Source organism: Macrobrachium nipponense, chromosome 4 (genome assembly GCF_015104395.2).
Source record: "Macrobrachium nipponense isolate FS-2020 chromosome 4, ASM1510439v2, whole genome shotgun sequence".
Classification (NCBI taxonomy): Eukaryota; Metazoa; Arthropoda; class Malacostraca; order Decapoda; family Palaemonidae; genus Macrobrachium; species Macrobrachium nipponense.
Genome location: NC_061100.1, coordinates 43,497,718 through 43,523,620, shown reverse-complemented (window position 1 = coordinate 43,523,620; position 25,903 = coordinate 43,497,718). Strand labels below are relative to the sequence as shown.

Here is a 25,903-nt window from a genome sequence, read left to right as displayed (position 1 = left end):
CTGAAATTCAAATGCATTGCTGCTTCACAAAGGAAATACTACTAAATGATAAATAAACAGACCTTTACAAATATAAGGAACTGAAATTAAATTACTAAATGAAAATCTCCTTCACCTTGGAAAGTTTTCTACTCCCATAATTTGTGCTCAAGAAGTTACAGATAAACAGCACTGAGGATTAATCTAATGATTACATCAATAATTTACAAAATACAGTAAATAATAATCTAGAATATAATCTAGAATATGTAATAATTTCTGTAATATTATCTATCCTAAATTCTGCAATAATTTTTATAAGGTTATTAACTAAAACAATAATAAATAGTTTAACAGACCACAATGTTGACTTCTTAACTTTCAATGGGATTTAAGCTTTATAGGGAATCTCAACAATTATAACTTGTCAAAAGGAAATACTATTTAAAGCAGCATTACACAAGAGGTAGAAAATCATATTACAGTGATATCCTACTTTTAACCACATAAACAATATAAAACCATCTCTCAATGTGAGCAATAACTTTTGGTATTATACATCATCCAAGCCAGGCATCCCAGGATCACCCCGAAGTGTCTTTTGCTGACTCTCATACCAAGTCTTGTTCATCATCTGTGGACAAAAAGAGATGAGAACTCAATCAAGGTTAAAATGACAAGAGAACTTACATCTAAGGCAAGATGATTCAAGTCAAGAATGGTTAAAGGGACTGGAAATGCTGCTCAAGACCAGAAAATGGAGCTTAACAAAAACAATTAAATAAGAAGGGAACACTGCATTACGAATATTCACTAATCTTTTATTGCCATCTGCAATATATAATCTTAAAAGACATTTCCAATTATGCTGCTAAATCCTATGTTTCAAATCTAATTAACTAACCTCACTATTAAGTAATGATACCTTTTAGATTGAGAAAAAAAATAATTTGACAATTTGAAGATAGGCTTAGCACTAAAATTACATATCTATTGTTCTATCATATTCCCTATTTGAAAAGTTATGCACTAACTGCCCCTCCTTTACATTATATAAATAGTTAACTTAGTGCAGGTAGTCCCCAGTTTACATTGTTCCTATGTTACATTGCTTTTCAAATAAATTCATGAGAAATTATTTCTCGGTTTTATGACTCTTATGACACCGATACGATGGAAGAAATATGGCTCCCCAACAGCAGAATAATCAAAATTTAAAAGTTTTTTGACAAAAAATCAGTAAAAATGCAGTCTACAATTGTTTTCCATGTACCCAAAGCATTAAAAGTAGGATTTTCTTAAGATTTTTAACAATATTGCAGCTTACAACAATTTTCAATTTACGTAGCGGCATAGGAACGGAACCCGTCACAAAACCGGGACTGCCTGTATTTATTTTCTATATACTGTACTTAATTCTCCACAAAATAGCTTTTACTTCCGCACCAATAGGAGTCTGAAATTGTAAAAGAAAAGCAAGAACACTTGATTTTCTATGAATATCCATTTTCTATCCATCTAATTCCCCTACCCCCCAGGGGACCTGTAAATACAAACACTCATAACCGGTCAGCCCACATCTGTCAACTTTAAAAGTGCAGAGGTAGGTAGGGCAAATTCCATAATGGAGGTGGGCAACGTGGAACTTGGCTAACCTTTTAAAGGCCACTTAGTAACAAAAAATTATGTACAAAATAAGTGTTTGTTTACCTAGTGAATTCAATCCATTAGCCATTCCTGCCAACTTGGGAGGACTGTCACTCTGATACAAGATCCTCATCATGAAGATACCAGAGGTCTCTTTGTAGAGTGCCACCTCCAGCAGGAGGGGTAGGGTTACTATGCCAAAACCCTACAGCTCCAATAGGTACCTACATATAAGACGGTATTCTTCCTATACTCAACACCGAGTACCTCCAAAAATGATATTGTTAAGATACAATAAAGTTTTGTACATACTTACCTGGCAGATATATACGATTAATGGCCCACCCATCCTCCCCTCAGGAGACAGGTGGAAGAGAAATTATGGCTTAGAAAACGGGAATAGTTCCAGACCCCGCCACCCAGCGGCGGGAATGGTGGATCACCTGACCTACCTGTCGCGTGTGCCGCGAGTTTTGAAATTCTGTCGGGACGACCGAGTCTAAAGCTAAGTATATATCTGCCAGGTAAGTATGTACAAAACTTTATTGTATCTTAACAATATCATTTTTGTACAAGTAACTTACCCAGCAGATATATACTTAGCTGATTGGCACCCTTGGTGGCGGGCAAGAGACAGCTAAAAACAAAATAATACTTAAACTAAATACATTAAAAAACAGGGAAAAAACAACTTATGTTCTTGGATAACATAATCCATAGTTCCTACCTGATTGGGCTGAAGACTTCATGACTACTGTCGATGAGTCTGCCTGCCTCAAGAGTTTTAACGAGGAATGAACCTATGGTTGAATAACTCTTTGGATCGTGTCAATGGGGGCTAGCCCGCTTACGCGACAGAGCCTATACTGGATCGTACCAATGGGGGCTGACCCACTTACATGGTAGAGCCTTGACCTTTTGTCATATCAATGGGAACTCGCCCTCTTACATGACAGAGTTAAGGTTATTAAAAAATCACAAAGAGCACTGAAGCCAATCCCGATCACCTGACCATGTTAGTATTGTTATAATCTATGAATTGTAAGAGGGTTCCCTATTCCCTCTGACAATTAACCAATAAAAAGTAATTTAAGCACTAAACTAAATTAGGAAGGATTAGCCTCAGCCCCTTCTCCCAGCACTGAATTCGCCGAAACATACGCTCCCAGAGCAAAGCACTTTTCGTACGAAATTTTAACGTCTCTTAGGTAATTCGAGGCGAACACAGAATTACATCTCCAAAACGTCGACTCTATAAGAGCCTGAAGAGACCATGTTTTGTGAAATGCCATAGATGTAGCTATGGCTCTCACTTCATGAGCTCTCACTCTGAGAACCTTGAGATGCTCTTCATCGCACTTAAGGTGAGCTTCCCTTATTACATCTTTTATGAAGTATGTAAGGGCGTTCTTAGAAATCGATCTTTTCGGATCTCTTACAGAGCACCAAAGACTTTCTTCTGTACCTTTCAGCAACTTCTTCTTCTCCAGGTAGAACTTGAGTGCCCTGACTGGACACAAAGTCCTTTCTAGTTCTCTCCCTGTTAATGAAGATAGTCCTTTTATTTCAAAGCTTCTTGGCCAAGGCTTTGAGGGATTTTCATTTTTTGCTAGAAAAAATGGTTTAAAGGAGCAAATCGCTGAATCCTTCTTAAACCCCACTTTACCTTCCAAAGCTTGCAACTCGCTAATTCTCTTGGCTGTTGCTAACGCAAAAAGGAATAATGACTTTCTCGTTAAGTCTCTAAACGAAGCTGCGTGAGACGGTACAAATTTTTCCGACATTAGGAACTTGAGGACCACATCCAAGTTCCAGCTAGGCTTCTTGATTACATGTTCTTTCGTGGTCTCAAAAGACCTATAAGGTCATGAAGATCTTTATTATTCGTCAGATCTATTCCTCTATGTCGAAAAACTGAGGCCAGCATACTTCTGTAACCCTTCACTGTTGAAACTGCCAGGTTACAGTCTTTTCTCAAATATAGGAGAAACTCTGCGATTTCAGTTACAGAGGTACTGGAAGAGGATATTTTTTTTCCCTTACACCATCTTCTAAACAACTCCCACTTCGACTGATATACTTTAGAGGTGGAGACTCTTCTGGCTCTTGCAATAGCCTTCGCCACTTCTCGTGAAAAGCCCCTTGCTCTGACAAGTCCTTCGACAGTCTGAAGGCGGTCAGACTTAGAGCGGGGAGGTTTTTGTGAAACCTGTCGAAGTGGGGTTGTTTGAGAAGATCGTTCCTTAGTGGAAGCGATCTTGGAAAATCTACTAACCACTCCAGCACCTCTGTGAACCAATCGAGAGCTGGCCAGAAGGGAGCGATGAGGGTCATTCTTGTTCCTTCCGAGCAAGCGAACTTCCTCAATACTTCCCCTACTATCTTGAAAGGAGGGAAGGCGTATGCGTCCAAGCCCGTCCAATCTAGCAGAAAGCTGTCTACTGCTACTGCTTGTGGATCCGAGATCGGGGAGCAATAGGTCTCTAATCTGTGATTCTTGTTGGTCGCGAACAGGTCTATATTGGGCCTTCCCCAAAGATGCCAAAGTTGTTGGCAAATCTGAGGATTGAGAGTCCATTCCGTGGGTAGGACTTGTTCTTTTCTGCTTAACAGATCTGCCCGGACATTTTTCTCTCCCTGCACAAACCTTGTGAGGAGAGAGATCTTCCTTTCCTGAGCCCAAATCAGCAGATCCTTTGCTGATTCGTACAGGGAAAAAGGAATGCGTCCCCCCTTGTTTCTTTATATAAGCGAGGGCTGTTGTGTTGTCCGAGTGAATCTGAATCCCCAGACCTGAGACCTGTTCCTCGAAATGAACTAAAGCTAGATGAATGGCTGTTAGTTCCTTCTTGTTTATGTGCCAGGACACTTGTTCTCCTTCCCAAGTGCCTGACACTTCTTCCGAACCTAGGGTCGCTCCCCACCCTGAATCTGAGGCGTCTGCAAACAACGCTAGGCGAGGGTTCTGTAAGCGAAGGGAGATTCCCTTGCTTAGTTTCTGTGGATCTAACCACCAACGGATATTCTCCTTGATCCCTTTCGAGATTGGAAATGTATCTCCTAGATTGTTGGACTTCCAATCCCACTTCTCCTTCAGATAAAATTGAAGGGGTCGTAGGTGTAGTCTTCCTAAGGAAACTAACTGTTCCATCGAGGAGAGGGTCCCCAGTAGGCTCATCCATTCCCTCGCGGAACACTGTTCTTTCCTTAAGAAGACTGCCACCTTTTCTAAGCAGCGTTCTCTTTCCTTTCCGCGAAGGATACGCTAGAAAATCCCGAGAATCCATCTGAATCCCCAGATAGACAATACTCTGCTGGGGAGGGTCAGCATGGATTTCTCGCGATTTAATAAAAGTCCTAGGGACTTTGTCAAATTTAGAGTAACTAATAGGTCCTCCAGACATTTTTTCTCCGATTGGGCTCTTATTAGCCAATCGTCCAGATATAACGAGATCCTGATCCCTTCCAGATGTAGCCAATAAGCTACATTCTTCATGATGTCCGTGAAGACTTGAGGGCAGTCGAAAGTCCGAAGCACATCGCTCGGAACTGGAACACTTTCCCTTGGAACATGAACCTCAGATACTTCCTTGCTGCCGGATGAATTGGCACATGGAAATACGCATCCTGAAGGTCCAGGGACACCATCCAGTCCCCTGGACGAAGAGCAGATAGAACAGAGGAAGACGTCTCCATTGAAATTTCTTCTTCAATACAAAGAAATTCAGGGCACTGACGTCTAGAACCGGTCTCCATCCCCCCGATGCTTTCGGTACCAGGAATAGCCGATTGTAGAATCCTGGAGACTGGAGATCTTGAACCAGTTCTACCGCTTCCTTGGAAATCATCTGTTCCACTGCTTGCAAAATAGCAAGCTTTCGGACCGGATCCGAGTATCTTGCAGTCAACTCCCTTGGAGTTGTCGTCAAGGGAGGATTTTCCCTGAAGGGATCAAGTATCCTTTTTTCAGGATAGAGAGGGACCAAGAGTCCGCTCCCTTCTGCGCCCAGACTTTGGCAAAGTGGAGTAGTCTGGCGCCTACTTTCGTCTGGAGGACTCCCTGCTCATCTAGACTTCCCGAAGGACCTTCTAGATGGTCTACTCCTTCTATCTGGTCTGCGACCTCTAAGAGGGGCTCTAGAAGAGGAGGCACCTCGAAAGGGCTGTATAAAAGAGGGTCTCTCTTTTTTCTCTATAGGCACTGCCGGCCTAAACTTCTTGGCTGAGTGCGTGAGGAGATCCTGAGTTGCCTTCTCCGTAAGAGATTTAGAAACCTCTCTAACAGTCTCCTGTGGAAATAGGTGCGGGGATAACGGTGCAAAAAAAGAGATGTCCTTTGCAAAGTGATACTGCTCTTGCTAGAAAAGAGCTAAAGACCGATCTCTTCTTTAAGACTCCCGTTCCAAAAAGAGAGGCAACTTCTACGGAACCGTCCATGACCGCTCTGTCCAGGCAAGCCAGGACGCTCGAAAGTTCCTCCATGGAAACAAAGTCAGTGTCCTGAGCTCTCTTAGCTAAAGCTCCCAAAGCCCAGTCCATAAAATTGAAGACTTCTAGGGTTTTAAAGAGGCCCTTTAGAAGGTGGTCTAGCTCACACATGCCCCAAGTTGCCTTAGCAGACAGCAAAGACTTCCTCCTAGAAGAGTCCACTAAGGAAGCAAAAATCCGCATCTGCGGAAGAAGGAAGGCCTAACCCCATAGTTCTTTGGTCTCGTACCACCTTCCTGGTTTGCCTGTTAACTTGGAAGGAGGGCAGGAAAAAACTGTCTTGCCCGCTTCCCTTCTGGAAGTCAACCACTCTGAAAAAGTCTTTAATGCCTTTTTCATACAAAGAGCGGGGCGCATCTTGACGAAGGAAGACGACTTGAGAGCTTTTGTGCTAGACATCAACGATCCTGGTGAAGGAGGGTCAGCAGGATGAAGGGAGTCTCCGACTCCTTTAGCAGCAAAAGAGAAAGTCTCTTGTAGTCAGAAACTGCTACATCTACAGGCTCGTCGTCTTCCGATACCTGGTCCAACTGATCCACAGAAGGAGACCGCTTGGGAGTGATCTGGCTCTTCCCGGGAGAAGAACTCCTTTCCCGAGAAGGGGAGCGCTGAACATTAGCACTTCTATACGAAGAGTGAGGCTCCTGCCTGTCGGAAACACTTTTGCGCCTACTAGACTCTTGTTGTCTAGGTTCGCCAGGTTCGTGGCGCTTGCTAGGCTCCTGGCGCCCTGATTCAGGGCGCTTGAAAAGATCCCCGCGTCCTGATTCATGACGCTTAACAGGCTCTTGGCGCCCTAACTCTTGACGCCTAACGTACTCCTGGCGTCCTGCCTCCTGGCGTCCTAACTCCTGGCGCCCTGACTCCTGGCGCCCTGACTCCTGGCGCCCTGACTCCTGGCGCCCTGACTCCTGGCGTCCTGGCTCATGGCGTCCTGATTCCTGCCTTCTAGCAGAATCCTGACGTCCTGAATCCTGTGGTCTGAGAGGCTCTTGACGCCCTTTCTTGCGTCTTGCTGCCTCTTTGCGCCTGTCTGGCTCCTGGTCCTGCAGACCAAAGGATCCTGATACTTAAATCGGTTTTCCGGTTCCTTCAAACCTAAAACCGATCGAGACTTCTGCTCGATTCGCGGCGTCTCAGAGGGCGCTTCGGGGAAGACAGCCTATAGGGCGAAAGAACTCTTCTCTCAGGAGAACAACTCCTATCAGACGAGTCTCTCGACGAAGGCGATAAACGCCCTGGAGATTGTGAGGGTTCTCTCCTATACGAAGAGGGGCGCTTAGCGGAACTCTTAACAGGGAGCGAAACATCTTTCCTCCTTGTCGAGTCCTTAGCAAAGGAGCCTACTAGAGAAGCTAACTGCTCTTGCAGATTAAACAAAAACTTCTTCGTAGGATCCTGAAGAGAAGGCTCCTCTTGTTTAGTCTTCTTAGGTCCCGAAGGCCAATCCTCGGGTGAAAACGCTCTGGGCTGGAATCAGCCGCGTCTCCTTTAGGCGCCTTCCAGGCTCTCTTCAAAGGGCGCGAAAGAGAGGCCGAACTCCATCCTCGTTTAGGAGAGGAAGAGTCTGAGGCCGAAAAACACTCCCTTAGGACGCCTTTTCTGCGGCAATCCGAGGCAGCCTGGGACTTTACAACAGGATCTGCCGAAGGGACGCCTGACCGTTGGGGATGTTCTGCATCCTCCCTGCGGCTTTCGACATTCCTCCTCCCTGGTCCTGGGAGTTTGGAAGCGGTCTAGGCCTAGGAGCAATGAGGAACCGGTCAGACGCCCCCTCCACTGCACTGGGGACACTGCACAAGTCACTATCACCACTCTTACCTTGGTTTAGAGCTCGTAGCTGAGCTTGAAGTTTCTTAATTGAAGCTTTAACATTTCCCTCTCTGACGAAGAATCTTTGGATTCAGAACAGGGAGAGCAGCTGAGGCTAAGGAAAATCGTTAGTAGGAGAGTTAACTTCTTGTTCTAAAGAGCAAGATCTACTAGATGACCTTGGCTGAAGCCTTTCTCACTCTATCTCTCTCGAGCTTCCTAACATATTTGATGATAAGTCCTTCCATTTCAAGCTCCGTAAGGTTCTCGCGTTCAACACAGGTGTTATTAAAAGAACATTCATTCTCCCTGCATTTAGCGCAAATACTATGAGGATCTAATGCCGATTTAAGCAGCCTAACCTTACAACCTTCCCTACTGCAAACTCTAAACATAGGTGAAGCCTTAGCGTCAGACATCGTGAAAGAGTAGTCAAAACCAAAGTCGAAAAACAGTCCACAATAAGCGTATGCCAAGCCAGAGAAAAAACAGAATACGTCACCAAAAAACCAATCCAAATTCTCGGCAAACGAGTTGAAATCCAAGATGGAGGAACGAACAATAGGTGTTGTCCGTTCAACCGACAGAGAAATTATGGCTTAGAAAACGGGAATAGTTCCAGACCCCGCCACCCAGCGGCGGGAATGGTGGATCACCTGACCTACCTGTCGCGTGTGCCGCGAGTTTTGAAATTCTGTCGGGACGACCGAGTCTAAAGCTAAGTATATATCTGCTGGGTAAGTTACTTGTACAAAATTCCCAAAAACCACAACCAGGTTTAAAACGCAGAAGGCAGAAAAAGGTTACCAACAGATTCTGGACATAATATCCCCAGCAAAAACCAGGAGTTAATGCTCTGCAATACTCATAATGAATCTCCACGCCATGAAGAAAAATCATGGCAGATACAGAATTACAGAGCCATTGAGCGACTTCAATATCTTATCCATGGACGAGTTCCTTCCCAATTAAAAATATATAGCCACTGCCTCCTTATCAAGTGGCTTACCTTCAATTAAGGTTACATATTAGCAGGAGTCCTTAACCAAATACCTAATGAATAGGACATACATTCCTAATCATCAGAGGCTCTGGTTTCCAAACACTGTATTACACATACTTGTCAGGGGCTAGCCCGAAAAAAGGAAAAAATTTTACCTTGTCTTTAGTAAAGCCTACCTAAATTGACAAAGCTTCTAGCTCTCTCACTCTTTAGCAGAGGCTAAGGTTACTGAAAAGTTTCTTCGTGAAAATTAATTTGTTCCAAAGGGTTCAAAGGGTAACAAAATTAATGAACTGAATTATAATTAAAGTAGTTTAACCAGACCACTGAGCTGACCTTCAGCTCTGAAAAGGCTGGCCCAAAGGATTAGTATAAAATACCAGGCCAAGCACTGAGACCCAATAGGTCATTCAGTATGAAGATGAATGAATTAAAATGAAATAAAAAACTGCACATAGCCACATGCTCTCATACTGGAACACATACAATAAATACATTTACTTATGCTTCCATACTTAACACACTAAACAGGTATATTAAAATTCAGAATACGTAATATTTAATTTCTTTAAAATTTGCCAATTGCCAATAGGGTTTTCATGCTTTTATTATTTACTTATTCTTATATTTTATTAATTAAATCAGTTCCCCCAAGAACATCGAAATCTGAACAACTGAAAATGTAAAAGATTCTGACAAAATTTCCTTCAATGATTTATTTCAAAAGGTCGACAGTCATTGTTGATCATACTTTGGACATTCACACAACACATGTATGTCTAACCATTATTATCACCTTGCACTCTGAGCACTCCAAGGCTGGGCCACATGGGCTGCTTATTAAGTGTCCACGTGTCAGACAAGTATGGCCTATTCTGAGATGTGTCAGAATTACTTGTGCATGTCTCCCTCTCTGACATGATAAACTCCATTTTTTAAAAAAGGCTTTATTAGTTTTAATTTATTTTTATCAGACTCTTCATTCCATGTATATTGCCACTTACATATTTATGATAACCACCTTTTTGTGTGTTACATAATAATCACTAACAGGGATATTTACATCATGTGGGTTCCTTTTTTGGCTGCCTGCTTTATCTGCCTCTTCATTTCAACACATTTCACTATTATGAAGAAATTATTTAATTTGTTGAACAATATTATTTTTTTATTGTAGAACTTCTTGAGTCACTAAAAATCACAAAATTATTGAATGATGTTTATTTCTGGGCTCAGCTCGTGTCGCTGCGCGAAATATCCTTTAATCTATTATTTCTAGGGTAAATGTACTAACACATACCAGAGAATAAATAAAATAAAGAAAAGGTCAGTATAACTGACTCGCTCACCCTCCAAGAGGGTGTCGGTATGAACACTAGGCGAGTGAGACCACTACCACGAGCCAAATACCAATAGAAATCTCCCACAACAAAAACCCTCCATGAGGAGAGCCGACCCACAGAGTGAGCAGCTCGTACTACTACTACTCCATCCCATGCTGCCGACTGCTGCGCCTCTGGTGGCCATCCTTTTCAGTTAGCGCACACGAGTCACACGTGATATTTTTCTCTCTGTGTTTTTTGTGCCCTTTCGTTGGATTTATCTATGATGGAGCGTGCAGCTATTGCAGCAGCTAAGTTAAGTACTCAGTATTTATGGTTAGTTGGTTTTTTCCGGCCCTCAGTCAGTATTTGCCGTTTTTTAGGTTTAAATACGAACTCGGGGTCGGAAGCATGGCAGCATGGTTCTGCCGCGTGGTGGGTTCGTTCTCGGTCTCCCATACCTAGAACATCCCCTTATCTATGTACGCTCTATATTTATTATCCGTTTTACTTAGGGTACTGTCTACTCAGGTTTGTCATGCATGCATGTCTTTTACCTTATGTAGGCTTCTTCTTTCCAGACCCTAGTCCCGGCTCTTAGTATCGGCCTCTGACTAGCTTTGAGTGGTAGACTTTCCTTCGGGTTAGTCGTACACTCCTGGATTTTTCTCCTACTATATTGTTTTCTTTCTTTTATTTTATTTAATTATACTATGTATTTTGTTATGGTTAGGTTAGTTAGGCGTCTGGCTTAGCCTAGGTCCTGGCTCTTTGAGCCTATGCTACCGCTCATCAGTTCGGTTGCTTCCCTATAGCATCTCTCTGATCAGTCGGTTTTGGCCCAGTGGGCCTCCATGCTACCGCTTTTCAGTTCAGTTGCTTCCCGATAGCATCTCTCTGATCAGTTGGTTGGTCCTAGGCTTAGTTGTCTTATTTTAGTCTTACCGTCTCGTGGTCACTACGCGATCACGAGACAGCCAGACGCCTGCCCAGTCCCCTTCCCCCCTCCTCCCGCTCTTCCATAGAGTCGGGGGAGGGTGGGTCGGTCTGCCACGCCTCGCTCCAACATACCCGAGCATGCTTCCCTCTCTCCCCCCAGGCGGAGGGGCCAGGGAGACGGGACAGACCCAGCCTGGACGCGACCTCTCCGGCTTCTCGGTCCGGCCCGGTGTGATGTGGTGGGGGGTGGGGGGACTGGACCTTTCCCCCCATCCGTTGCTTCCTTGTCGCTCCGGTTCGCTCGAGCCTGTATGTCTCCTCGCTCTTCCCGACCTTTCTAGGACTCCTTTCCTGATCGGAGTCCTGGCATCCAGCGGGAAGATGTTAGTCCTCCCAGTAGAGTGGACCGGAACATACAGTGGGTCCCTGCTAACCTTACCGTATTGCTGAGTTACTACACTCGCTACGCACTGGACTTGGTCCGGTTCGTTTGAGTTTTAGGTTTAAGCGTTATTAGATTAACTATAAGTTTATCTTAAGTACCTTAAACCTTCCCCCCCCTCCCTTACATGTCTTACCGGATATCTCCGGGATTATAGCCTATCAGGCGAGGCAGGGGGGGGTTATGCCCAAAATTTTTCCGAGCTCCGGCATGCAACGGAGTTCTTCTGTCCTTTAGCCTGTAAGTGTTATTCTTTAAGATACTCATGTGTCTTCCCACTTACAGGCCACCAACTGTGAGCATCCGGGATGCGCCGCCACACTTCAGGACCCATGTGGACACGAAGTTTGCCGGTCCCATGCTCCATGCGCGACTCTGCACGGGGACATCCAGGTCTGGTACCATGAGACGTGTACCATATGTTACGATCTGGTGAGCCAGTTTTTAGAAGGGGTGAGTATTCCATCTCCGGTAGCTGCTCCGCTTCTGTTTTAGTGCTTAAGTTTTCATCATCCACTTTAACTTAAGGCATCTAAGTTTAAGTTATATTTTAAGTTTTGTTTAGTTTTAAGTGATTCTTAAATCTAATCTACGCCCTCACTTCCAGGCGCCGGCAGTGAAGGATACCGCACTGGCAACCCTGCGGGCCTGGGTCGGCGGTTTTGGGAAGAACGCCGCCAAGGGTATGCCCTACATCTTGGAGAAGCGGTTGGCGCTGTTAATCTTCCCCGGAGGCAAGGCGACAGGATACGTCGACCCAGTAGAGGCGGCCCCTACTATCGCCTTCATCCAACAACAGCTGGCTGCCTCATTAACTGATCAAGACCAGGATATCTCCACGGACGTCGCGACTTTAGATATTAATGTGGAACCTATGGTAGGTGTAGACGACCTGTTGGTCGAGGTAGGTAGGGTGGACACCCAAGGGTCACCCTTGGGTGTAACTGTTTCTTCTACTCCTGCAACCTCTCCATCCTTCCAAGGCTTTACAGGTGATGAATTATATACTCCTCCTGACGCTTCGGTTAGACCTAAGGTCAAGGGTCAAGCAGTGAAATCCTTGACTAAGACGTCGTCGTCGTCTAAGAAGTCGACTTCGGCGTCATCCTCCTCACGTAAGTCCTCCGGCTGGGAATCCCGGAGCAGACAGGTCTAAAGCTTCTAGCTCCGGCTCTAAGTCCTCGAGGAGTAAATCCTCCAGAGAGAGATCTCGCACCCCGGCAGAGTCACCAGTTCCGCTACCCTTGGTTCCGATTCAGAGCCACCCTCCACCTCCGCAGCAGCTCCGGCCTTGGACTCCAATGCTGGCCTGTTGCAACAGGTGGGCGACCTGGTTGGGTCCCTAAAGAGTAGCATGGAACAAATGATCTCTCGTCTGTCGGATAGGATTACTTCCCAGGACTCCATTATAGCCGGACTGAGAGAAGCCCCTCTAGCCTCTCCTCCACTTTCCAATACGAGTGGAACTCAGCTTCCTCCGTATGACTCGCACCTACCGTTCTCGATGAACAATCCATGGAGAGTAGCGTCATACGCCCCCTTCCAAGACGGTCTCATTTCCATACCGGAATTCGGAACTCGAAGGATAGAGGACTTCGAGTTCTTCCCGGAAGACCTCCAGCCTCCGTTCATAGGCTACGCAAGGCTTACAGCTTCAGCCATGGTTCGGGATGATAGGGTACCAAAGGAGACAGTCCTCTATTCACGAGACCAGGCTCAGAGAGAATGGCTCAGATGTTTAGAGGACATGGATTGTTCTAATACCGAGGCTACAACCTTTCAAGAGTCCCTTTACCATTTTCACAATGGATGAGAGTACCCCGCTCCCGTTCCTGACAAAGATCGCGAGGTCTACCATCCCAGCGGCGCCCAGAAGGGGGAACCCATGCCTCAATTGAAGGAAGCAGATCCCACATCTCCGTTGCTCCCCTCAGCCGGAGAATTGTGGGAGGACTTGCCAAACACCTTCTCAGCTTGGCAAACTCAAAACCGGACTGTGCTATGGAGCGTTTGGTGAAAAGCTACCCAGGCTCCCAGATGGCCTTATTCAGGCTGAATTTGACGCGAAATCGCGATTAGCCAGATCAATTAACTCTATGGCTATGTCCGAGGTAGCAACCATAGCTTATGGCTCAGAACCGCTTTTTAAGCTCATGACCAAAGCCCTGACTCAAACGGTACAGTCGGATATGTTTGAGTTTGCCACTGCTAGAACGAATTGTAGGAAGCATGTCCTACAAGAGGCAACCATTCGACATGAGCCGAATAGGTTACTCTCGTCTAACATCTGGGGAGCAGATCTCTTCCCAGAAGCTATGGTGAAGGAAGTCCAGTCAGAGGCTACGAGGCTGAACCAGAGCCTTAAGGACCGTTGGGGCCTTACGGCTAAGAGGAGACAAGACCTAACACCTAAAGGTAAGGGACAGAGGAAACCTAGGCGTTTCCATCCTTACCAGAAAAAGCAGCCACGCTTTCCTCAGCAAGTTCCAGCGGTGCCCTTAGTGCAAACAGCCCAACCTTCCACCTCTAAGGCTCAATCACAGCCAATTTATGTGATATCCCCTCAGCCTCAGCCCTCCACCTCTTACGCCATCTCTCCAGCTTACAATCAAGCCTTCGAGAGTCAAGCTTCACAGAAGTATGACCGCTCGGGTAAGGGAGGCAGAGGTAAGCGTTCCTTTCGTGGGAGAGGATCGGGAGGCCCCTTTAACAGGGGAAAGCACTTCAGAGGAGGCCGAGGCGGTTACCAGAACCAATGAAGAACTTCAGGTAGGAGGGAGGCTGTTTCACTTTCGCCACCGGTGGAACTTCAGCGAATGGGCTCAGAGCATAGTGTCAAAAGGCCTGGGTTGGAGCTGGTTGACGAACCCACCTCCATCCAGACCTTTCCGTCAACTTCCTTCCAAAGAATTGACAGAGTACGCAGAGGACCTCCTTCAGAAAGGGGCTATAGCGAGAGTCAAGAGATTAAAATTTCAAGGTCGCTTGTTCAGCGTGCCAAAGAAAGGCTCACAAAAAAGAAGGGTAATCTTAGACTTGTCCCGCTTAAACTTAGCCATCCGCTGCGACAAGTTCAAGATGCTTACGATCTCACAGGTGTGGACCTTACTTCCCCGTGGGGGGGCCGTCACCACCTCTATCGATCTTACAGACGCCTACTATCATATCCCTATTGCAAGACACTTCCGTCCATATCTGGGTTTCAAGATAGGAGACCAGGCATTCTCCTTCAAGGTAGTTCCCTTCGGACTCAACGTGGCACCCAGGGTGTTTCACGAAACTAGCGGAAGCGGTAGTGCAACAACTCAGATCACAAGGGATTATGGTAGTAGCGTATCTCGACGATTGGTTGATCTGGGCTTCAACAGTCGAGGAATGCAACAGAGCTACACTGAAAGTGATTCAGTTCCTGGAATATCTAGGCTTCAAGATAAACAGGACCAAGTCAAGACTCACTCCAGAGTCAGACTTTCAGTGGCTGGGCATTCAATGGAATCTATCCTCCCATACTCTGTCGATTCCATCAACCAAAAGGAAAGAAATAGCGAAGTCAGTCAAGCAATTTCTAAGTCACAAACTGGCGTCAAGGAGAGCTCAGGAGAGGATCCTGGGTTCTCTCCAGTTTGCATCAGTGACGAACGTCTTAATGAAAGCCAAACTGAAAGACCTAACCAGAATCTGGCGCTCACGAGCAAATGTCAGGTCCAGGGACAAACTATCCTCAGTCCCTCTGATTCTAAAGAATCGTCTTCGGCCGTGGGCGAAAGTCAAGAATTTGTCAGTGTCAGTACCCCTTCAGTTCCCTCCACCAGGGATTACCATCCACACAGACGCGTCCTTAAGCGGTTGGGGAGGGTATTCCCAGGTCCAAAAGGTTCAAGGAACTTGGTCACCTCAGTTCAGTCAGTTCCATATAAACGTACTGGAGGCAATGGCAGTGTTCTTGACTCTAAAAGGTTGCGCCCACCAAAGTACTCCCACATAAAGCTAGTTCTGGACAGCGCAGTGGTAGTACATTGTATAAACAGAGGAGGCTCCAAGTCACGTCATCTAAATCATGTGATGGTAGCCATCTTCTCCCTGGCAGACAAGTTCAGTTGGCATCTCTCCTCCACTCACATAGCTGGAGTGAGAAACGTCATAGCAGACGCGTTATCCCGATCAGTGCCCCTAGAGTCGGAATGGCGTCACTGGACAACAGTTCGTTCCAATGGATCCTTCAAAGAGTCCCAGGGCTACAGGTGGATCTCTTCGCATCTCAAGCGAATCACAAACTTCCCTGTTATGTAGCCCCCAACCTGGACCCTCTGGCCTATGCCACGGACGCCCTGGCTCTAGACTGGAACAACTGGAAGAAGATTTATGTCTTTCCCCAGTGAATCTTCTTATGAAAGTTTTAAACAAACTCAGGACGTTCAAGGGTCAAGTGGCTCTAGTAGCCCCAGACTGGCCGAAGAGCAATTGGTATCCCCTAATTCTGGAGCTGGGCCTTCGTCCTCTTCGGATCCCCAATCCCAGGCTCTCCCAGTCAGTACAAACGAAGACTGTGTTCGCTTCCTCAGGGATTCTCAAAACCCTAACTTTATGGATTTCATGAAGTTTGCGGCAAAAAGAGATGCGAATATTGACCCTCAGAATATTCTCTTCTTGGAATCCGATAAAAGGGATTCAACTTTGAGACAGTATGATGCTGCTGTCAAAAAGTTAGCAATCTTCCTGAGAGAATCTGATATTAGAATCATGACAGTTAATTCAGCTATATCCTTTTTCAGATCCTTATTTGAAAAAGGTTTCGCAGCTAGCACGATTACGACAAACAAGTCAGCCTTGAAAAAGATATTTCAATTTGGGTTCAACATAGACTTGACGGATTCCTACTTCTCGTCTATTCCTAAGGCATGTGCTAGACTTAGACCTTCTGTAAGGCCTACGTCAGTTTCATGGTTCTTAAACAATGTTCTAAAACTGGCTTCAGAAACCGATAATGACACATGCTCGTTTATAATGCTCTTAAGGAAAACCCTGTTTTTATTAAGCTTAGCTTCAGGAGCAAGAATTTCAGAACTGTCGGCTTTATCCAGAGATCCGGATCATATTCAATTCCTTCCCACAGGGGAAGTACTACTTTCTCCGGAACGTAGCTTTTTAGCAAAGAATGAAGATCCTTTGATGAGGTGGGAACCTTGGAAGGTACTACCCCTTCCACAAGATGTATCTCTTTGCCCAGTTACAACCTTACGAGCCTTTCTGTCCAGGACCTCCTCATCCTCATCGGGTCCCCTCTTTAAGAGGGAAAAAGGTGGAACTTTATCCATTAAAGGCATCAGGCAGCAAATCCTGTACTTTATTAAGCAAGCCAATCCTGACTCTTTCCCGAAAGCACATGATGTCAGGGCAGTAGCCACCTCAATTAATTATTTCCAACACATGAACTTCGATGAGTTGAAAAAGTATACCGGATGGAAATCGCCGACAGTGTTCAAACGCCATTACCTTAAGTCCTTGGAAGCTCTGAAATTTTCAGCAGTGGCAGCGGGAAACATAGTTTCCCCTGATTCTAGTTAATTTGTAGTAGAAGATTCAGTCCTCCTTTCTACCTGCTTCACTCAACAGTTCGTCTATTCCTACCGTGTTCGTTTACATTCACCTGGTGTCTTAGCTGCTTTTATGATGATGTAGTGGGTGCCCCTTAGTTTTTGCTAGGGACACTCACAGATGATTATGGATTTTGATCTCATGGATGTTACCCCTTATTTTTATGCTAGGGGATACATCTCATTTATAATGGTTACGGGTTTTGTATATTAAGTCATATGCATTCCTTATATATTATCATTGTTGTTTAATTTGTTCTTTTGATTACTTTAATTGCTATTATATTTTTGATACATGCCTTTACACAGATACCATTTTGTTACATGTAAGCCAATTTACCTCTGTACATATGTAAATTACCTTATGATAAGAAACATGTTTAGAATTAAGGGTAATTTAAGCATATTTCTATTTTGTATCACTGTGTATTTGTATCTTTTTAGCAATTATATTCTTTTTTATATTTACTTTATTTTTTATTTGAGACCTATTCTGATTTATTTTATTACTTTGTTTACAATCTTGTGCTATTTCTCTGGTACGATTTCGCGCAGCGACACGAGCTGAGCCCAGAAAAGGGATTTTGACGTAAGGAAAAATCTATTTCTGGGCGATTGGCTCGTGTCGCCAGCGAAATCCCACCCTACCCATCCCTTCGCCCAAGATTGTCTGCTAACTTCAGGATGGCCACCAGAGGCGCAGCAGTCGGCAGCATGGGATGGAGTAGTAGTAGTACGAGCTGCTCACTCTGTGGGTCGGCTCTCCTCATGGAGGGTTTTTGTTGTGGGAGATTTCTATTGGTATTTGGCTCGTGGTAGTGGTCTCACTCGCCTAGTGTTCATACCGACACCCTCTTGGAGGGTGAGCGAGTCAGTTATACTGACCTTTTCTTTATTTTATTTATTCTCTGGTATGTGTTAGTACATTTACCCTAGAAATAATAGATTAAAGGATATTTCGCTGGCGACACGAGCCAATCGCCCAGAAATAGATTTTTCCTTACGTCAAAATCCCTTTTTTATGGTTGATGCAATTGCACACAGCTCTGTGAATATTGAAGTATTATTAGGTTGTCTTGGGACACTGCAACATATCCCACTCCATGCTCTGATTTAGAGCCATCTGTATATATTGCATAATGTGGACCATTTTGGCTTTTATGTTCTACTGTATGTTGTCTATGGTGTTCTGGGGTATGAGTAACCTCTTGAGAGAGAGAGAGAGAGAGAGAGAGAGAGAGAGAGAGAGAGAGAGAGAGAGAGACCTTTTTCTTCCATTTCTTTACTTATCACATCTTCTGGTTAAATCAGCTAAAAAAGCAGATGAGAATGGTAAATGTATCGTTAGTACCGTTATAACCATTGGTTAAATGCTTCAGCCGTAAACAACTTGAACAATAAAAGTTGTTTTGCTACAACAACTGAACCGAATCTGATAATAACAGAGTTTTGCTTGCATTTCAGCCATTGCACAATAGAAAAAAAAATTTGCTGTAATGTTACAAATGACGTTAATTAAGTAGAACAGGACTTAAATATTTTTGCATTACACCTTTATTTGGTATGGAGAAAATATTGGCAAGGAAATATAGTAAATATACTAAATTTAAGCTGCAGTTGTAGCTGAAGCTGAGAAAACAAAATATTCACACTGTCACTGCTAATGGCTTTAAATTATTGTGCATCAGCAACATGGATGCAACTCTATTGCAATTGTGCATCAGCAACATGGATGCAACTCTATTGCAAATAACAGTGGAGAAAAAAGTATTTTAATAAAGAATACTGGCCATGAAAGAACACATTTTACTGTTGTCTTCAAGGCGATAACAGATAAGTAAGTAAATATCGTATTATTATAAAACAGGAAGAAAATAACGAACGTAATCAGTTTTTTAAACACAAAATGACATGCTCTCGACACCATCTATTAACGGAAAAAAATAAGATCACACCAAGACTTACATATTTAAGTCATATTTCAATTTAAAAGCACTTCATACAACGAAAAATAACCTATTTACGCTAAATAGAAGGAAGAAAATCCCTCTGAATCGAGTTTAGGGCGAAATAACTATGCCTCTGCCCTCAGCTGATTCTTCCAAACAAAAACATAGATCGCTTTATTTGTATTTTATAATACTACATGTAGTATAATATGAGAGTACACACAGTATTATTGGATACAGTGAAGTAAAGCATAACTTTTTAAAAGAACCAAGGAAACAATGTATATTTGTTTTTTGTATTTTATGAGGATCTCTCGGTACTACGTCAGATAGCGAATACATTTCGATAACCAGACAACAGCAATATCTATTAACGAAAAAAATAACTAAGCCTAGTTGATGTATTAAGTCAATTTTAAACTTAAAAACACTTCATATAAAGAAAAATAACCTTGTCACATATGAATAGTTTCTAAAGATTAATTGACACTAAATAGAAGCAAGAAAATTGCTCTGAATTGAGTTAAATATGGCAAAATAATCTTACCTTTGCTCTCATCTGATTTTTCCAAACAAAAACATGATCAGTTTGTTTGTATTTTATAACATAAATAGCAATACAAGACTACATACAGTATTATTGGATACTTTAAAAGAGCAGAGTAAAAGATGCTTATTCGTTATGTTTGTATTTCATGAGGCAGTCTCGGCACCTAGCCTAAGAAACTCATACCTAGACAACAGCACTATAAACCCTAAGTTGTATAAAGGGATTTTGACAAAGGAAAAATCTATTTCTGGGCAGTGACCTGTGTCGCCCAGTAAAATAGTTCCTATAGCACTCATTTCTAAGGTATAAATATTGCTAAATATACTAGAGAAAAAAGCTATATGGTTATGCCAGTTTCCTGGCTCGCTCACCCTTATTTAGTGTGTCGGTATGGAAACTGGGGCGTGTAAAACCACTATCAGATGTCCCCTGCCATTTAGTCTCTTCCTTTCTCAATATCTCTCGTCTACAGAGGAGCCGTTCCAGGCCATCTACCGCCCGCTACTGCTACAACTAGCGTCTGTTTATCATTCCTGTAGATAGCACCCAAGCTTGGGCCAGTTAGGGTGTGGAAAAAGGAGAGGGTGGGTTTCCCTGGGCAACACAGGTAACTTCCCATAAATAGATTTTTCCTTTGTCAAAATCCCTTTTCTGGGCCTAACCTGTGTTGCTCCGTGAAATAGTAACAGAGAATTGGCTCCACCAGCTTGGAAATCTAGAGTAAACCAGTTACTGGAAGGAAAATAAAATTATATGATAACTTCAAAGGTACTTTTTAATGAAAGTTTCTTAATTCTACAAGTTCAATAAAGTTCCTTAATTCTACTGAAATTTTAATAATATCCTTAAATCTACAGTCCTTATCTAAATAATTAGGGTTGTAAAACCCAAATCTGATAGGATTAAATGAATCCCACACCCCGATACAGGAATTTTATATACATATATATATATACAATTAGACATTCATATGTACAATCAAGAGTGATTATAAGTGCAGTCCAGGTGAAATCAAGGTCAATTTGTGCAACCCGGTAAACAACCAAAGCAAAGGTCAAGAATGCTAGCGAGGCAGGTAGGAGAGAAAGAACTAAAGAGAGAGATATAGGCTATTAAGACTAGTTATTAACTATGCTAGGCAGTGTCAGGGGAAACTATGTTCCCTGCTGCCAATGCCGGGAATTTAACGGCCTCTAAGGATTTTAAGTAGTGGCGTTTAAATACTGTCGGCAACTTCCAACCTGTATACTTTTTGAGATCATCAAAGTTCATATGATGAAAGTAATTAACTGAAGTAGCTACCGCTCTAATATCATGTACATGTGGAATTGATTCCGGATTGGCCTGTTTAATAAAATAGAGAATTTGTTGTCAGATTCCTTTTAGGGAGATAGTTTCACCATTCTCCCTAATGAATAAAGGGCCTGAGGATTTCTTGACAGTTCTGTTTAGATAGGCTCTTAGAGTGTTAACTGGACATAAGAGATAAGTCCTGTGGAAGTGGGACAATCTTCCATGGGGACCACCTATTTTGTGGATCCTCATTTTTAGCCAAGAATTGACAATTTGGCAAAATCAAAACTTCTCCAGATGAGAGGAATTCAATGTGATCTGGTTCTCTGGAAAGGGCCGACAGTTCAGATATTCTGGCTCCTGATGCCAGACTTACTAAAAATAACGTTTTCCTGAGAAGGGTTATATAAGAACATGATTCGTTAACAGTGTCTGAAGCTAGCTCAAGTAAATCGTTTAAAAACCAGGAGATCGTCTGAGGTCTATTTACTGGTCTAAGTCTAGCACAAGCTCTGGAGATAGAAGAAAAATACGAATCTGTCAAATCAATGTTAAATCCAAATTGAAATATTTTCTTTAATGCAGATTTGGTCGTGGTAATAGTAGGCCTTTTTCGAACAGGGTTTTGAAAAAGGTAATTGCCAGATTCGTAGTCATGGTTTGTACCTTTGTGTCTTTCAAAATGGTGGCTAGCTTCTTTACTGCTGAATAGTATTGACGCAGTGTAGATTCTCGTTTGTCTGATTCGAGAAACAGGATATTTTGAGGATCAATGTTAGCATCTTTTTGCGCTGCAAGCTTCATAAAGTCCATAAAGTTAGGGCTTTCTGAATCCCTGAGGAAGCGGACACAGTCCGCGTTTGTACCAACTGCGTCAATCCGGGATTGGGGATCCGCCAGGGCCGGAGTCCCAATTCCACTAGTAGTGGGAACCAATTGCTCTTGGGCCAGTTGGGAGCCACTAGTGCAACCTGTCCTTTGAAAGATCTGAGTTTGTTCAGAACTTTCAGTAGTAGGTTTATCGGAGGGAATAGATAAATTTTCTTCCAAGTGTTCCAGTCTATTGCCATAGCGTCCGTGGCAAACGCCAGAGGGTCCAGATTGGGAGCCACATAACATGTCAGTTTGTGGTTTGAATCTGTGGCATAGAGATCTACTTGAAGCCCTGGCATTTGTTGGCAGATCCATTTGAATGATTTTCCGTCTAGGGACCATTCCGATTCCAGCGGAATTGTCCTTGACAGTGCATCTGCTACTACATTCCTTACTCCCGCTAGGTGAGTGGCTGACAGTTACCATTGGTTCCTTGTTGCTAAGGTAAATATCGCTATCATTACATGATTTAAATGGCTCGACTTGGAGCCTCCTCTGTTTATACAGTGGACTACTACTGCACTGTCTAGTACTAATTTGATATGGATCTTCTTTGCTGGCGAGTTTCTTCAGGGTCAGAAACACTGCCATGGCCTCCAGTACATTGATATGCAGCTGGCAGAATGTTACTGACCAAGTCCCTTGTACTTTTTTGTACTGGGAGTATCCCCCCCGCCACTTACGGAGGCATCCGTGTGAACTACCAGGCCTGGGGGAGGAAACTGTAATGATATTGATTTTGCCAGGCTCTTGACATCTGTCCAGGGACGGAGTCTCTTCCGTAGGATCGGCGGAATCCGGGATACTTTCTCCCGAGATTTCCTGTTTGCTCTGGATTGCCAGATCCGGTTTATATCCTGAGTTTGGCTTTCAATAGCACGTCCATAACTGATGCAAATTGGAGTGAACCTAGAATCCTTTCTTGGTTCCGCCGGGACGTCTGTTTGCCCTTGAGGAATTGTCTTGTAGCTCTTGCTATTTCTCTGCGTTTTGCCGGCGGAATTGATAAGTTGTATGTGTTCAGGTACCATTGTATCTCCAACCACTGAAAACGTGGTGCCGGAGTCAGCCGGGAATTGTCCCTGTTTATCTGGAATCCCAGGTATTCCAAAAATCTTATCACTTTGGCTGTTGCTTTGCGGCATTCTTCAGCGTCCGGGGCCCAAACGAGCCAATCGTCTAGATAGGCTACTAGCATTATCCCTTGGGTCCTTAATTCTTGGACCACTGTTTCCGCTAACTTTGTAAATATTCTGGACGCTATGTTGAGCCCGAATGGCATTACTTTGAAGGCATAAGCCTTCTTTCCTAGTCTGAAGCCTAGAAAGGGGCGGAAGTGTCTTGCTACTGGGACATAATAGTAGGCATCTGTAAGATCTATAGAGGTGGTGACGGCCCCACGGGGAAGTAAGGTCCGCACCTGCGAGACGGTCAGCATACGGAACTTGTCGCAATGAATGAATGAGTTTAGATGGGACAAGTCTAGGATTATTCTTAGTGTGTGTGAGCCTTTCTTTGGAACGCTGAACAAGCGCCCTTGAAATTTTAAATGTCTGACTTCTGACACTACTTTCTTCCGAAGTAGGTCTTGGGTGTATTCTATCAAATCCGCCGTTGGTTCCTGGTAAAATCTGGTTGATGGAGGAGGCCATTCTTTCCAACTCCATCCCAAACCTTTTGCTACAATACTGTGGGCCCAAGTGCTGAACCTCCAATGGTTCCGGAAGAGGTACAGCCTCCCTCCTACCTGGGGAGCCTCACTGGTTGGCAGATGGACGGCTTCCCCGGAAGCCTTTGCCTCGACCAGAAGCTCTTCCGCCACTCCTGTGTCGGAAAGCTCCTCTAGCCCAGCTACCTCTGGTGAACCTATTGTACCCTTGAAAGCCCTTTGAGTTTCAAAGGTAGCATTGAAGGCTGGGGAGGTAGAGAAAGAGGTTGAACTTTGTGGCTGCTGAGTGGGTTGACTCAGAAGCACAAATTGTTGTTGTGGTTGTGCTTTCGAGGTGGAGGGCTGGTTCAACTGGGCCACCGGGACAGCTTGGACCACCGCTTGAGGTTGAGCGGACTGGAAGGGATGGAACTTCCTTGGCCGTTTCTTGTCCCTAGAATGCGTTCTAGAGGACTCAAACTTCCTTTTTGTAATGAGTCCCCAGCGTATCCTCAGGCTTTGGTTAATTCTGGTCTGGCTGCCTCCCTGAGAACTTCGTTAACGACGGACTCAGGGAAGAGATTCGGTCCCCAGATGGAGGATTTAATGAGCTTATTGGGCTCATGTCGAATGGAAGCGTCCGACAAGACATGCTTCCTGAGTTTCGTCTGGCCACAGCAAAGTCATAAAGGTCACACTGTACGGTGTGAAGGTGTGACTTTGTTAAAATCTTAAATAGTGGCTCCTCCGCATACACAAAGGACGTCATTTCTGTCATGGTGGCGGAGTTGAGGGACCTGCTCAGCCTGCACCTTGCGTCATACTCAGCTTTGACTAAGGTATCGGGGAGTCTAGGAAGCCGCTCACTAAACTGTGTTGTAGCACAGTCTGGGATAAGCTTACCCACCGAGAAAGTTGCGGGGGCGTCAACCCAATACTCCGTGCCTCCGGGGAGCAGAAGGGAAGGTAAATCTGTCTCCCGGAGTTGCGGCATAGGTTTGTCTTCCGTGGCCGCTTGTAGCATTAGCTTGGCCACTTTGGAGGCATGGGGTAGGAGTGTCATCACTCACTACAAACATTGCAAAGGGGCTTTTGTGGGGTGTCAACTTTGTGTTGACACACACCCACTCTGTCAAGCTACGGACCCAGGCTTGTTGGGCCTGGTCCCTAGGGAAGATGACGGTCTCCTTTGGGACCTTATCTTCCCTTATCATTGCCTCCTCCGTCAACCGGGCATAGCCCATGAAGGGGAACTGGAGATCCTGCGGGTAGAACTCAAAGTCTTCTACTCGCCAGGTTCCGCATCCCTCTATTGTGAGCGTACCCTCCAAGAATGGGGCGTATGCTGCTGGCCTCAAAGGGTTGTTCTTGAATTGAGGCAGCTTTGAGGAGTCCGGCATCGACAGGGGTTGTCGAAACTGCCCGGACTGAGGTAGTCCCGCCACCAGGTTTTCTTGGATACCCGCCACTAGGGTCTCCTGGTTCATCCTCCTCTCCGTCAGGGACTGGATGGATTGTCCCGACGATCCAGTCCCACAGCTCTTGGAACTTGGTTTGTACCAAGTTCCCCGTCTGCTCCATCATTATAGAGGAGAAAGCCGCTGGGTCAAAGCTAGGTTCCTGGGCCCAAGATTTTTAACCTCTCGCTCTCGACCCCTGTTGAGGGGGAGTAGCTTTTGCCTAGTCCGCCACGGGTTTGGAAGCCGATGGCGTACTGGCGCGGCTGGTCTTAGGTTTTGGCTTAGGCAGGGACTTCTTAATAGCCTTTAAGGTGTCAGTGGATTTCACCTTAGGGATCACCGAGCCCGAGTTAGGTCTAACAGACTGGGGCTTTCCGGTGAATCCCTGGAAAGAAGAAGAATTAGAGGATTGAGATGGGCTAAAGGACAGGCCTGTAGCCCCTACACTACCCGCCTCAACAACATTCTTACCTCCGCCCTGGTTGTCGACAACCATGGGCTCGCTGTCTAGGTTCATGGCCGCCACATCTCCCAATACTTCTTCGCCGAAACCCTCCGTGTCTTCCGGCAAAGGCGTGGTCTCCGCCCGGATCCTGGCAATGATAGGGGCTGCCATTTCAGCCTCTACAGCTGCCGACCTCTTTGCTCCAGGGTAGATGAGAGAGGCCATCTCCTCGGACAGCATGTAGGGCTGCTTGGCCTTGACATTCCTGCCAAAGCCACCGACCCAGGCCTTCAGGTTGTCCAAGCCGCATCCTTGACGGCTTGAGGGTTCTGTAAGAGATAGTTATCTCAATCACTAACCTAAATACTACCCACTTAGTCTAACATCCGGCATGAGATTGGCAGACCTCATGCCCGCACAGCTCTTGCAGTACGGCCGTACGCCCGTGCACGCCGTCTC

At 44.7% G+C, this 25,903-nt stretch overlaps 1 protein-coding gene across 1 annotated transcript in view; it reads right to left on the bottom strand.

Moving 5' to 3' along the window:
* Positions 1-6: 6 nt before the first annotated feature.
* Positions 7-25,903, bottom strand: part of LOC135210894 (calcyclin-binding protein-like) — a 333,184-nt gene continuing 307,287 nt past the window's right edge. The window contains exon 6 of the mRNA XM_064243829.1: positions 7-613. Coding sequence (XP_064099899.1) covers positions 533-613 — 81 coding nt within the window. The 3' untranslated portion in view covers positions 7-532. The remainder of the gene's footprint in view (positions 614-25,903) is intronic.